This window comes from Anabrus simplex, chromosome 6 (genome assembly GCF_040414725.1).
Source record: "Anabrus simplex isolate iqAnaSimp1 chromosome 6, ASM4041472v1, whole genome shotgun sequence".
In the NCBI taxonomy this organism is placed as follows: Eukaryota; Metazoa; Arthropoda; class Insecta; order Orthoptera; family Tettigoniidae; genus Anabrus; species Anabrus simplex.
The window spans coordinates 128,226,552-128,241,596 of NC_090270.1; the positions used below are offsets into that span (position 1 = coordinate 128,226,552).

Here is a 15,045-nt window from a genome sequence, read left to right on the forward strand (position 1 = left end):
GGCACCGATTGAAAGCATCCGGAGCATCCACTCCGTAAACAACCGCTCCGTTAACAGCGCTACTAGGGACATTATTGGACGTGCATCTTATATCTAGTGAGTGCGGACCGCACAGGGAATGAGTCTGCACCTAGCGGCATCGTACATGAAATATTTGTTTTTCTGGTACATCTTATCGAGCAACATAAGAGTGTCGGTAGATCAAGGGTGAGCATTAAGTTTCAGGTTCCCAAAATACTAGTTTCGTTCGTAGATGAGCAATTTCAATTCTAGATAAATGCTCAACTCGCAATGCAGCATGCGTCAACATGACGAACTCCGTGGTTGTTTTCGTGTTCACTCGTGCGGCAGGAAACCAGAGTCAACCTGCGTCAATTAGATAGTCGAAAGGAAGGCCTCTTGTATAATTATACCTTGGTTAGGCAGTCTAAGACTGTCCAGTTGTAGTTGAAGGATATTATTATTTATAACTTTGATCATGGATGCTGTTGAATAGTTCCTAAGATACAGTTACAATCTAGATCACTACATTATTTAGAACATACACTCCATTCCGACTATTTTCAATTATTAATTAGTTTAAGATTTTATTTTCAGTTGATATGGGTGTTAGCATCAAGGCTAAAATCCTGAACGTGAAATACAGTTTAAATTTGATGGTTTAAATGATAAAGGGTGGTGGAATGTGAACTATCGGTGTCTGCTGAGTTATGAGGATGGTTGCTCATTTATACCTCCTCTTAAATATATAATCTGCACTAATAATTTTGTTTATTTAAGAGGTAAAAGTCAAGTTTATCATGATATCTTAATACCTTCCTCTGCGAAGCCTTGGGAGTCTCATTTTCACGCCCTTCATGGCGCTCTCCTTTATTTTACTGATAACTTAATTCTGAAAAGTGTCACACCTTTTTCATTTTGCCTCTGATCAGTGTTAATAGAGGAGAGTTACCAATTTATACTTCCTCTTAAAACAGTAATCACCGCCACCATCACTGCTATATAATTATGTAGTAGTACTAATAGCAAATATTACCAATTATACGAGATGCTGGATTGCCAGTATTTTGACCTATAAATCTACGGACACGAGTCTTAAGTACTATTAAACGCTAACCAGTTTCAGCGAAATGTAATTCCGCTACTTTTGAGCATAGAAGGCGAGAATCGAACCAAGTACGGTAGGATACGCAGCCATGAAGAGCGTTAAACTTAAATTTTACTATGGTCCTTCAAACCTACCTAACACAGGACTCGGTGACGAGTTAGTTAACAGAACTCGGAAGCAAAAAGACAGGAAACGCTAGTGAACAATTAAATAGCGTGAGTGAATGTCCCCGATGTTGATATATTATAGCCGCAGTACGTGATTCCTAGGAACCATAATAGGTCAGCTTTAGAAATGTTTTAAGAAGGGGACATATCTCGATGGTAATTAGTCAATACAATTTGGGAAGCACATTGGAAAAAAATATTGCATGGTAGTCATACAAACGTCCTAGATCTTGACTTCTTCCCGAAAATGTAGTCAAAGCAACAAATGCCCTGATCATATACAGAATGCAGTCCTTTGCTAATGATACTGCGAGAGAGAGTGCGTGTGTGTGTTTTCTGGCCATATCAAACCACAGCGACTAGTGAGTAACATAATTTCCAATTCTCTCATGAGTTCGGAGAAGACTGCTGAATCAAGCTTTTGCTTTTGGTTTGTCTGTGAGAATTGATGCGCTAAAGCAGGTGGTGGTAGTGTTTTAAGAGGAAGTATAACTAGACAATCGTCCTTTATAGACACTAATCAGAGAGAAAAAATGGAACTGGTATTATTATTATTATTATTATTATTATTATTATTATTATTAAGAAGCAACTGTTTCATTAAAGTAACCACCTGTGCAAACTTTTATGTTTGAATGTATGTTAAATTTTAATTTTTGTGTATACTGTGTTTGCAGCGAACATCGAGAGGCCTATAAGCCAGAAGAAATTGAAAAGTCCTTCTAGTTCACTTTCGTTGAAAATAGATTCCTTAATATTTTTTTTACAGTTAAAGAATTTAAAGTGCCTCCTCATCTACCTTCGATATGGTTCTTTAATGCAAACACGTTTCTCCATGTACGCCTCGAAGATTAATGAATGCTTAAGATTAAAGAGATGTAAAATATACTACATTTAGTTCACATGCCGTAGCTCAGCTCAATATATACTCTTCTATGTTCACAGTTAGATTTAGACAGTTAAATAGTATGACCTAGTGTTAGATTAGAACACAGGGCTATCGTAATATTATGTGTAAAATTTAAGAACACATTCCTTCCTGAATAGCCAACGGCCGTAGCCATGTTGAAACACCGGATTCCGTGAGATCTCCGAAGTTAAGCAACATAGGGCGTGGTCGAGATTTGGATGGGTTACCACGCGCTGTTGGTAGGGGTAAGGGAATGGAGAAGCGGAAACGAACTGGCCACTCTACCGTACGTAAACTCCGGTTCAGGCACACCTCTGCGGAGGTTCGGACCTGCCTGCGGGCAGAATACACCCTTGCCTTGCCTTCCTTCATTCCTGAATTATACATCCCTTCAGCCACATATTTCATTGTACAAATTACAATAACTGTGAAGTTTATTGAGAATGAGAAATGTAAGTGCAAGATTATTGAAAATATATCTAATATAAAGTAATTGAACATTTATTCATGTAAAATATGCTTAATATTGACAGAAAAAATAGTACCTGTATCTAAGAAGTATTTTAAACCCAATGAATTACACCCAAAATATTAAAATGTATGTTTAACTGTTGAATATTTCGTCTGAAATGTATCACGATATCTCAATACGCTCCAGTCTTGCCATTCTTCTGGCATTTTACCGTTTGATTTGGATGTAAACACTATCAATTAATAAGCTGTAATTTCTCTTTGTTGAAAGGCCATTCAAGGTTTTTACCCGTTTTCTGAATAATACCTGTCAGTTTGATATCGAAGTGACCCATCATAACTTTCCTATCAACAGCATCCATACTGTTCAACTCACTTACTAATTCACTTATTAGAATAAAATCGCACCACCATGAACAATACTTTATATAATGCAGCCGGACAACTCCTCTGCTACCAGAAGATTAGTTTATTGCCTGAGAAAATATTGGACACCGATGGTTAAGAAAATAAGGCACGCATCACACGGATGCATTACTGACATCGGCATGTGTCAGTTGTCAATATATGTGATTACTTTTTCAAGTTGAGTGACGGCAATAATACGTAATATCCAATTAATATGATAAAATGATACATCCAAAAACATTTATTATAATAATCATTTGGAAATTATGGATGATATTCTGCTATTATACAGGATGTCCCAGAATGAATGGTCAATATTGAGGGATATGACAGGAACGATCATTTGAAGCAAAAATCTTCATGTTGACATATGCCCTGTTCCGAACGGATTCGAGATAGTACCCCTTTAATGTACATTTGTTTTCTCGTTATTGGCGCGCACGTATGTGTCCTGCCCACCCAACCTACTTGACGTTTTGAAATGGGTTTCCGCGTGTAATGTTCGCCATATACGTGTTTGTGGCATACTCATACGTGCAGATGACCTCGATGTTAGGCCCCTTTAAACAACAAGCATCGATACGTGCAGAAAGTCGATGTAATTCGATGTGTCGGAAAGCGCCGACAGTATTCCTCGACAGTAGCAGGAGTACCACCTCCGCAGAAACCTTGCACGTAATAAATTTCATATTAGAGCTCGTATTGTCAAAAAGTATCAACTTGAGAAAATTTATAATAATACCTTTACAATACTGCAATTGCCTTTATTGAAAAGACTAGTCAGTCCTCAACGGCCTTCGAGGGCGTCACTCATTTAGCTTTAACACTTAAGTGGAGTGGTCGACGCAGGACGGGCAAGGAGGTGAGTGACCAGATGGGCACTCAGTTTACATTTCAATTACATTTCTTCATTAGTTCACTCATATTTTTTTTTCTTTTTAGGCCCATATGGTCAACACACAATCAAGTTCAACTTGCGTCAACATAACTCCACCTTCTTCATCTAATCAAGGAAGCTATATTAATGTGGCATTATCATCACACTACTTTATGTACAATATGTTTATAATTTTATTCGCATAGCCACTCATGTTGTTTTATATTGGGGCAATTCTACGCATATAACTGCATTTTAATCTGGACTTCATGGTTCATATCATGTTCATATTGCACCATTTTAAGATTCAAGATTGACACAACGCCAACACGCCGCGTCACAAGATTTAAGGATTTTTCATCAACCAATTTTAACGTATCCTCACCTTATTTTCAATGTTTGTGTGTGTGACTGAAGATGTCCTATAATAGGAAGAAACATGCATCACGAATATAGTCTAATGTAGTCTTTTCAATATAGACAATTACAATACTGTAAAGGTGGAATTATAAATTTGAATTTTCACAAGTTGATCGCAGAAGCCGTAAACACACTCAATATCTACATATTCTTCACTAATGTATATGTTTTGCATTTTAGCTAGTGCGTGTACAAACACAGTTAACCGATGCTTCTCTCTAGTAGAGTCTCAATCCCTCGCACTACTTCTCTTACAACACACTAATGGGCAATTGGGCGTTCAACAGGCTACTTTAATGGGAGAAAGACAACCCAAGCAAAGACATTGAAAGCAACGAAGTAGGTAGGACTAGAATAAAACGTCAGAGAGGTTGGATGGATAAGATATATACTTGCACCCCGCTAGCCCAAAACAGATGTGTATTAAAAGTGTTCTATCCCGAAAACTATTCGAAACAGGGCATATGACCATATAAAGTTATTTTCTTCAAATGATCGTTTCTGCCAAATCCTTGAATATTCACCATCCCCCCTGGGACACCCTGCATATAAGTCCAGATTTATCTAATTTACCTCAACATACACAATGACAAAAATGACAAAAAATATATGAAGTCGAAATATCGGAATAAGCAAGCATCACAGTCAAAAATTTCACATCCATTTCAGGCTGCTATAAGAGGATTCATTTAAATGAACTATCCATTAGTATTTAAACCCAATAATTAGTTAAAATTATGCAGTTTTATAAACACCACCGCACGCACATATAGTATGTAAAATGTTATTAGAAGTCAAGTACCAATGGCTTGCATGTGATTAAAATGCCACCGTGCTTCCGAGCCTGGAACGTTTTAATTTACGTGGAAAAAGGATTATTCTAATTACAACCACAGAGTTCAATTCTAGCTGATTCTGCTTTACAGAGAGAACAATTCACATTACAGAACTCTTCTCGCAGCAGAAATGTTAAAGACAGATATAATACACGTGGCAACGGTATGTTCACTCACTAACAGTGGGAGAAGTTTTTACCTAATTTTTAGCTATCCCTGCGTACAATTCTGAAATCCTTCTCTGTTGGAGGATTCCCAAAGGAGTAGAACAATCATGCAGCGTGGTGACGATTAACTGACTCATCTGAAAAGATTTCCTATAGAACTCACTTTTCAATTAATTATGTGCCTCCGAAGGTCTGCGTTTAAAAAAATAGTATTTCTAAAATGAGTAAATTAAGAATTTTCATTCTTTCTATAAGCATCAATTATTCAAGAGCTGCTGCTCGTATTAATATTGGTATTAAAAGAAACATATTTGGTACCGATTAAATTACGTATTTAATTGATAGTAGAAATTTCATTTCAGAATATAATATTTAAATGGAGGGTTTATTCGAATTCGCTGTACGTTTTTCTCTTTTTTGTTTTACACGTGTTAGACTATTTGAAGACCAAAGTGCCAACATAGCCAGTCTGTGTTCCTTTCCCTCTGTCCTATGTAAGCTTATAACGGGAAAGCAACTTTGTACCAAACTTTATATTTAAAATGCACCCACTCAAGGATATTATTTTAATCAAGGAAAGAATTTTGTACCCTGAGGATATTGTACCTTGTTCTGATTTGTGCTGTTACCTAGCGAACTTAATCTCAATCCAACTGTAGAAAATGCCTTTAGGTAGCACGTCCGATAATTCCGATTCTTTATATTAACATGTATGGATGCCGGAGACAAACAAAATGTTTAGCATCGAAAGTATATAATATGGTTAGTTTTTGTATACTTTGTAAAGCAGAAACAAAACTATGTGCTTTGTAATACATAGACAAAATTAATTCTCTTACTATAAACTGCAGCGTGTATGATCAGGTAAATAAATGATTATGTTGACATACATGATTTATTATAACCTGCAACTTAGGGAACAAGATTTGATGAAGCGTGTATCCCATTGTATCTGGGATCACACAAAATCGTTCCTTACTTTGTTCACTTTTCCTGTCTTTATTTTATTTATATTATGCCGAAAACTAAGCCAGGTGTCCAAAGGGTTTCGGGTGATGCAAATACTTTGAAGAAACCACTGAAGCAGTTATGGCTCCTCCATAAATCGAAATTTATATCAGAGAACGTTGCCAGTTCTGAAGTCTGAAGTTAGTAACTCCGTCAAGACACCTGTTAACATTCTGATGCTAAAACATTTAGTCAGTACTGTGTCATTTCGCTGTCCTCCTAAGATTATAATTCAGCGGTGTTAAGATGGTCGCAATTTCCGATATAAAATTTAAATACAACGCCTAAATTTAACCATTCACATCAAGGAGATATGATATAGCACGAGATAGGAATAGTAACGATCAACATGGCAGTGGCTGAGACAAAGCAAGACTCAGAATTGTTAAACACTGGACTATTGCAAAATGATAAATGTAAAAGTGATCTTCAAGAGAGGACGTGCAAATTTGAAGAGGCTAGATACGCATATATAAATTCAAGATTTAGAAGGAAATCAGTAGAAGAATAAAGATTCGCAACGTCAGAAGTAGCTAAAGAACATATAATTACAATAGCAGTAATTGCATCTACGAAATAAGAAAATTATAAAGGAAATTCATATACTGAAGTTTCATCACGGCGAAGACTAGGCCTTGACTCAGTTAGAAAGAAAGGAATTCAATATAACGCGGTAATAGCTAACTGAACTTCTAAAACAGTAATTACGATATATAAAGCTGAAATAAGGGTAGACATATGGGTGATCAGCAAACGTTATTAGGATTAAATCCGAGATAAAAGAATTATCAATGAAACTGTAATGTTAGAAGGTTTTGAATTCAACTTAATGTCACAACTAACTTCATATATACATCCTTGTATCCTAATTGCGAAATATCTGTCTGCCATGCAATTCTAAGAAGACTATGGTGAGATTGTCCGGAGGAGGCTAAGCTAAGATGGCGGCAACGAACGACCGCATATCCCGGAGCATCCCGATAACCAGCAGCAGAATGTGAACGCCAAACTCGAGCCGCAGATGTCTAGGCAGACATAATCCAATCCCGGAGCCGAAGGAATAAGATAAGTTTTTAATTAAATTAAGGTAAATAAGTGTTCTAAATTCCAATGTAGTCATCTTAATTGTTTGTGAATAGATGTTACATCGTTATTATCTTCGAGACGATTCAATTATGTTAGATCCTCACGAAATAATTTTATATTTGTGTCAAAATACATGGATATAAAAGCTCTGAAATAATCCAGCCTTGGCATATTTTCAATTGCTGGTGTTTGGTTCACGACTAAATTGTCACTTCTCTCCTCTATCTTCTATCTCTGCCCCGAAACCAAGCACTGTAAATCCCAAGACATGTCAGCGAGATTGTAAATTATCAGTACGTTCTGAGAAGTTCATAAAATATACTGTCGATCAACAAAACGCCTTTGTAATTGCAGCAAAATATTCTGACTTGTGCAATTAAGAATTTGCCCAAATCAGTATTGTATTGTTCAGTCATTTTACGGCGGGCCTTTGAGTGTGCTAGGATATAATCAGAGAAAGGATGTGCGAGTGGTTAATTTTTGAGAGACTATTGACATTATGATCATGCCCACGAGATTTCGAGTTTTACTTTTAATTCGAAACACAGAGACGTGACGCTTAATTTTAAAAGGCTCTCACAAATTGGTTGCGAAACGAAACGCGGCCGTCTTTGTGAGAAGCCTGCGGTTATGAAATTCAGCTGCCACGCCCTTAAAATGTGTTCGTGAGCATGGAAAGAGCAGGAGAGATTTTTTCTAAATTCTTTCTTTCCCATTTATCACATCATCAACTAGGTTGATGATATTTGCCTCAATGAACATAGTAACTAAATTAACAGGCCATATTAATAAAATATTGCTACAGCTAAAATAGCCTACAGAGATATATGTTGAAATACTCTTACTCACCGTTTCTCCCAATTCTGGTATATTGGTCGCTGTGATGGCGGTCTACCGCGACTGGACACAGGCAGTGACTGGTATCTCACATCATTACGACGACCAGCATAGTAGTTTTCCGTTGGACGTTGTTCAGATGGAGAGAGCTCCCTGCGGATCTGGTGAAGACGTTCCTCCAAGACAAGCGAAGTATCTGGCGTAGAAGAACGAGCCTTCCCTCGGCTAGGACTGACACTCTTAGATCGTCCCTGTGATCGCGAGAGGTTATACTGGTTCTGTTGAACAGGCGAGTCGCTCAGGAAGGCAGTCTCTACGACTGGTTTGGGCTGGACGGGGAATACCCGCGAGTCACCCACCAATGGGCGATGTTCTTCACTTCTACGTTCACCTTTCCTCGAATTCCGTTGCTGATCTTGAGATCCAGAAAATGGAGACAAGAGTCGGCGTAATCCTCCAGAACGGCGCTCACTCATAGAAGGTGATGCGCCACTGTGCCGTGGACTGCTAGGAACGCTACTGCTCCGTATACCAGCAGGGCTGCTTGCACGGTGCACTGTTACTGGGCTCAAATGATCTGAAGGACTTCGAGGGCCACTGCTAGTGCGTCTTTGGTTTATAGAGCCGTACACACCAGGCGGGCTGATGGAACTAGTAGGACTGCCTGGACTATCAGTGATGTTGGAACTGCTGGGGCTATGAGGTCCAGCGGGACTACCTGCTTTGTTCACAATGCGAGGGTTGATAGGACTCTTGGCACGTCTTGGATCAACGGTGCTATAAGAGGTAATGGGGCTAATATTTTCAGTACTCTGAGGACTTAACGGAGCACTGACTCGCTTCTGATTACCTGGCTTAGGAGTGCGACTACGTTCGACAACAGTGTAAAGTGCATTCCTGTTGACAGGCCCAATATCACTCTTGGTACTTCTTGGACTGTCAAGACCGCTCGGCCCATTGTATGCCATCACCTCTCGTTCTCTAGGTATTATGTTACTGTATATATTTTCATCATCTCTAACGCTCCTCGAGTTGTCAGTCCTATTCTCTGCGCTGGCATTCCTTAAAACAACAGGACTATCAGTTCTCCTTGGATTAACATTGTTATAGATGGGCCCAATGTCGGTCTTACTGCCTCTAGGTTGAATGGGACTACTGGTCCGTCTGGGATCAATATTGCCGTAGTGACTGACATTGTTCTGTTTCAATGTCACTGGACTACTAGAAGAGTGTCTAGAATCAATGTTATTGAGGAGAACAACAGGACTATTGCGACCAACTGAATTGCTAGAATTTTTAGGACTAAAGGAATTATTGGGACCGATTGGACTGAAGCTGCCCCGTGGGCTGAGTGGACTGTTGTTACTCATTGGACTAGAAGATCTGAAACTGCTGAAGGTATTACTTCTGCTAGTAATTGGGCTATTACTATTAGAAGTACTATGTCTGTAAGCAGCAGGACTGAAACTTTGGGAAACACTACTTCTGTCAGCAACAGAGCTGTAGCTACTTGGCCCACCAGGAGAGCTGTATGAGCTTCTGTAGCTAATAGTACTACTAGCAGGACTGTATTGATTACTTGAATTGCTTACAGTACTACTATTTGGGCTATACGTCGAGCTCTGGTTAGTATCCGTGGAATCACTTCTTGGACTAGTGAATTCAAAGCGAGTTCCGTCGGAATGTGCTGGTTCCGGAGAGAACACAGGGTACGGAGAGCTCACTAGCTCGTTTATCAGTTCAGCGTAGCCGTCTTTGGAGTTCTCGTTGGTGAAAGATGCCTGCGATTCCTGTGTTCGAGGCTTTGGCGGTGGAGGAAGAGGTTTAGTGGGCTGTGGACGCGGCGGTGGACTGACGGAACGCTTGCGGGCTATAGCAGGGGTATGGTTTGGTACGAAGTCTTTCTGGCCAGGATAACGAACAAGACGTCTGCTTTGTTTAGCAACAGACACCTGTTCTTCTATCTTCTCCTTCTTTCGACTTTCTTCCTCTGACAACTTCTCGATGAGTTGCGTGGTCCAAGAAACTCGGTGAGCCTTTTTCACTTCCTCAGTATCTTTAGGCGTGTCTACTACAGTTCCAATTATTTTATGATTATGAAGCTCTGGTGCTTTATCAGATTCCTTTTTCACACTTTCTGAGTTCAACTTCTTTTCTAGTCCTTGTTGCAGATTATGTTTTGTGGAATTAGTACCACCATGTGCTTTCCTTTCCAATTCGGAACTTTTTTCAGTGGTATTTTTATCTTTCTCCCCTCTTGGACTCTCTTTAGAACCTTCAAGAATATCCCCTAGAAAATATCTTATTTTTTGTTGTTCCTGCGAGACGGATATTCGTGTTACTTTCCTAGGGGAGTCAGGAAACGAGGAATTATTAATTGGTTCTTCCTTAGACAATTGTGAGAAGGTGTTTCCCACTGGATCTGTTTTCTGAGTGGATTCTGAATCAACCGAATCAATAAATTTCCCTCCGTTGGATAACTCTGTTGTTGTACTCTTGGCCTGAATGTCTTTTCTGGTTGAATCCGGCAACGAAGTATCTCGCTCTGAAAAATCGCGTGTAGAATTAACTTGAGAACTTTTAGGTGCGTTTCTATCTGGCCTCTGTTGGATTTCTGGAAGTGTACTATCTTCACGCGAGTCCTTCCTTGATGACTCCGGAAGAGTACGGTCTTCACAAGACTGCTTACTTGATGCTTCACGGGAGTCCCTACTTGGTGAGTCTGGTGAAACAACTCCTTTCATCGAATGCTTAGTCGATGAAGCTGATAAAATTTTGTCTTGAACTTCTACCTTTTCTGGTACTTCAGGCTCGGTATAAACAGCCGAGACTTGCTCAGGTTTTACAGCTACTGACTCCGACAGGGAGGAGCCTGGGCTTTGCACAGAGGTACTGTTTACAAGAAGAGTCTGCTGCACAGTAGTGACGACCCTAGCAGCGGGGTACAAAGGCGTGTGTGATGTGTAACTACTTCGAAGAGTTTCCACAGTAGCGGGGTGTAGCTTCGTGGACAGATTCTGTTGCAAACGTTCTATGAATGACTGGCTATGAGATAAGCGATCCGAGGCAGACTGTTCCCCTTGCAGATTGCTCACGATACTTTGCACAGAGGAACGCTTCACTCTCTCGCTGCTCTGGCGCTGAAACGACGAATAACCGGTCCGAGATGTTGAAGGAGACGACGGAGATGACGATGCCATGCCCCCACTAGTAGGGAGGCGTTCTGGCGTCGTGGCGCTGGTGTTCATGGCAGAAGATCAGTGCCTGAAACGAAATAAAGAACATTCTCATCAGACATGGGTCTTATACAGCACAAATACCGGTTGTATTTATTGGACTAGAGATACAAAATGCTCATAAAATCTCATAAGGTACCGAGCGCTATGCTTTGTACCTCGTAATATGTCTGTAACAGAACTTCATACACATACACTTTTTTTTTTGCTAGTTGTTTTACGTTGCACCGATACAGATAGGTCTTATGGTGACGATGGGACAGGGAAGGGCTATGAGTTGGAAGGAAGCGACCGTGGCCTTAATCCAGTTATAGCCCCAGCATTTTCCTGGTATGAAAATGGGAAACCACGGATAATCATCTTCAGGGCTGCCGACAGTGGGGTTCGAACCTACTATCTCCCGAATACTGGATACTGGCCGTACTTAAGCGACTGCAGCTATTGAACTTGGTCATACAAAAGTATAATAGTAATAATAATAATAATAATAATAATAATAATAATAATAATAATAATAATAATAATAATAATAATAATAATAATAATAGTGACGTGAAAATACGGCATATCCTGTATTTAGTCTACCCTACTTACTTTTAACCTGCGTGTCATCTACCAGTAACACCAAAAACTCAAACTTGGTGTAACCGTGAATGAGATTTATTCTATTGTATCACCTGCAAGTAGCCTACATTTCTTGCACCATACTGCACGCTATCTAGCAAGAATTTATGGAACGCTATATTGCCACGATAAATTCCTTTAGGGGACTGGTAGGTTACCCTGTTTATCTGCATTATTAAGATGGCTCTAACTGTGCCCTATCAGCAGCCTGCCTGCTGCCTATAAGAAGGCGATCCAGTGACACAGTGGTCGTCTTCTCGGCCCTCCCTTCGTGTGCAACAGAACTCACAAACGTCGCAAGGCTGGCTGCTGGCAAAGTGAGGGCAAACTTCATATAAATACCCCTACGTTCGACACGACAAGTGATTACCGTGGTTCTAAGAGGCCGAAAAACGTTGTGAAAAAACGAATAATGATGAGATAAGCACCACGGCACTACGGTCCTGATGGGATTTGGCATACCAAGCTACCGCTGCCCAGCCCAGAGGCCTGCAGATTACGAGAAAACGCCTGATCAGCGTAATTAATTCACTCGTGTATTATTCTTGGCTTCCGACACCTGGGCCGCTATCTCACCAGCAGACAGCTCCTCAATTATTATTCTCACGTAGGCTGAGTGGTCCTCAAACAAGCCCACAGATTCACGCAAATACCCCTGAGTGTTAGCCAGGAATCGAAACCGAGTAAGAGTTAGGCTTACTACCTTTAGTCTTCGGGGCCCAATAATAATAACAATAATAATAATAATAATAATAATAATAATAATAATAATAATAATAATAATAATAATAATATGAAGAATTATTAAAAGGGGATCGTTTTCTCTCTTTTGTTTCCGTTAAAACAATAACCATCAACACCAAGAAATAGATTACGAACATATTTACTGTAAAAATCAACTACATAGACAGATATCGAGCCCGTGACCTCAGGATCAAAAGTGGGACATATTTCTTTCTTCCACTTAGGGAGTTCAACCCTTCAATGGAACAGCAATAACAAGGAGGCTGTAGGGTTCAGCGATAAAGGAAGTAAGGTATTTCTCCGTTCGCCTCGCACATTTTTGAGGTAACAACGATTCTTCGATCAGGGTACAGAGCTGACTACCGAATCATAAATCTGAAACTCATATCCAATACTATATAATCTGGTCATGTGTTAAGAGAAACCACGTCATGAATATGCAGACCAGAGTTTTCTAGCTAAGTAAACGAGGTATCCAGCAATTATAGAGTACTGATTTGCCTGCTGGTATCTGAACGGTTCCTGGAAGTCTTAATATTGCAGAATTAGAGGCAGAGTAGATGAGGATGAGCTTTTGTGACGATCGTGCACTTGCGGCATCTTATTAACTACAGAAATAATAATAATAATAATAATAATAATAATAATAATAATAATAATAATAATAATAATAATAATAATAATAATGGCAGATGACCTCAACATTGCCCGTCTCCAGGCTGAATCGTTAGGAAAAGTAGTAGAAGGCGTTCCCTGAATTTCCTATTAAAAAACTGAGGTAATGATGTCTGACAACCGTAATATCCAATTTCACGATATCAAATATAGAAAAATCGAACAAAAACATTATTTTAAAGTATTTTGGGGAAATAATTTCCCTTAATGCACCACAGAAAGAGGCTCTAAAACATGGGGTCATAGTTACGGAAACTCTTTTCACCTCTGTAAACCCACTTATCAGTCTAAGTAGATCTCATGGCAAGCCAGATACCGCCACTACACAAGAGCAGTATGACCTGAAGCCTTATATGCCACCGAGTGTCGCAATTCTAAGGGCGAATATCGCAACACTTCGGAAACAGCGACGTTTGTGAACTGTTCACGTACTTCTGTGGTAAAGATGTATCGTGAGCGGACGAATGGCACCATTAGGAATGACTGTCAAGGAAACTGCGGAGCTCCACGCACCATTGATGTCCGAGGTAAATGAAATGACGTACCGGTATGGCTTTTAGTGCCGGGAGTGACCAAGGACAAGTTCGGCTCGCCAGATGCAGGTCTTTTGATTTGACGCCCGTAGACTACCTGCGCGTCGTGATGAGGATGAAATGATGATAAAGAAGACACATTCACCCAGCCCCCGTGTCAGTAAAATTAACCAAGTATGGTTGAATTTCCCGACTCTGCCGGGAATCAAACCCGGGACCCCTGTGACGAAAGGTCAGCACGCTAACCATTTAGTCATGGAGACGGACGATGTCCGAGGTGAACGCTGACTACGACGGTGCTTGAAGGCCCACCAACAGGTTACAGTGGAACAGCTCACCGTCGAAATGAACCACGGGCTATCCAGACATATTTCTATAACAACAGTTAATGGGGCTCCGGAGCAGATGGAGGGCGACTGAAACCATGCTAACACACGTGCATCGAGGAAAACGACCGGAATATGCTCGACGGCATAGCGACTGGTACTCTTCTCATGGGCGAAGTGTAGCCTTCTCCGAGTCACATTTTCAGCTGCATAGAACGGACGGACGTCAGCGTATCGGCGAGAAACGTGGAGAACCAACACTTTGCAACTCCACTGCTGGACGCAAACAGTGTTTTTTTTTTTTTTTTTTGCTAGTTGCTTTACGTCGCACCGACACATATAGGTCTTATGGCGACGATGGGACAGGAAAAGCCTAAGAGTGGGAAGGAAGCGGCCGTGGCCTTAATTAAGGTACAGCCTGGTGTGAAAATGGGAAACCACGGAAAACCATATTCAGGGCTGCCGACAGTGGGGTTCGAACCCACTATCTCCCGATGCAAACTCACAGCTGCGCGACCCTAACTGCATGGCCAACTCGCCCGGTGCACACAGTGGTATTGTCTGGCCAATGTTCTCGCATCATTCTCTCGGTCTCATCATCCGTGTGGAAGG

At 40.3% G+C, this 15,045-nt stretch overlaps 1 protein-coding gene across 1 annotated transcript in view; it reads right to left on the reverse strand.

The window, feature by feature from the left end:
* LOC136875544 (serine-rich adhesin for platelets) overlaps positions 1–15,045 on the reverse strand; it is a 384,543-nt gene that overhangs the window by 9,704 nt on the left and 359,794 nt on the right. The window contains exon 2 of the mRNA XM_067149096.2: positions 8,308–11,559. Coding sequence (XP_067005197.2) covers positions 8,308–11,543 — 3,236 coding nt within the window. The 5' untranslated portion in view covers positions 11,544–11,559. The remainder of the gene's footprint in view (positions 1–8,307; positions 11,560–15,045) is intronic.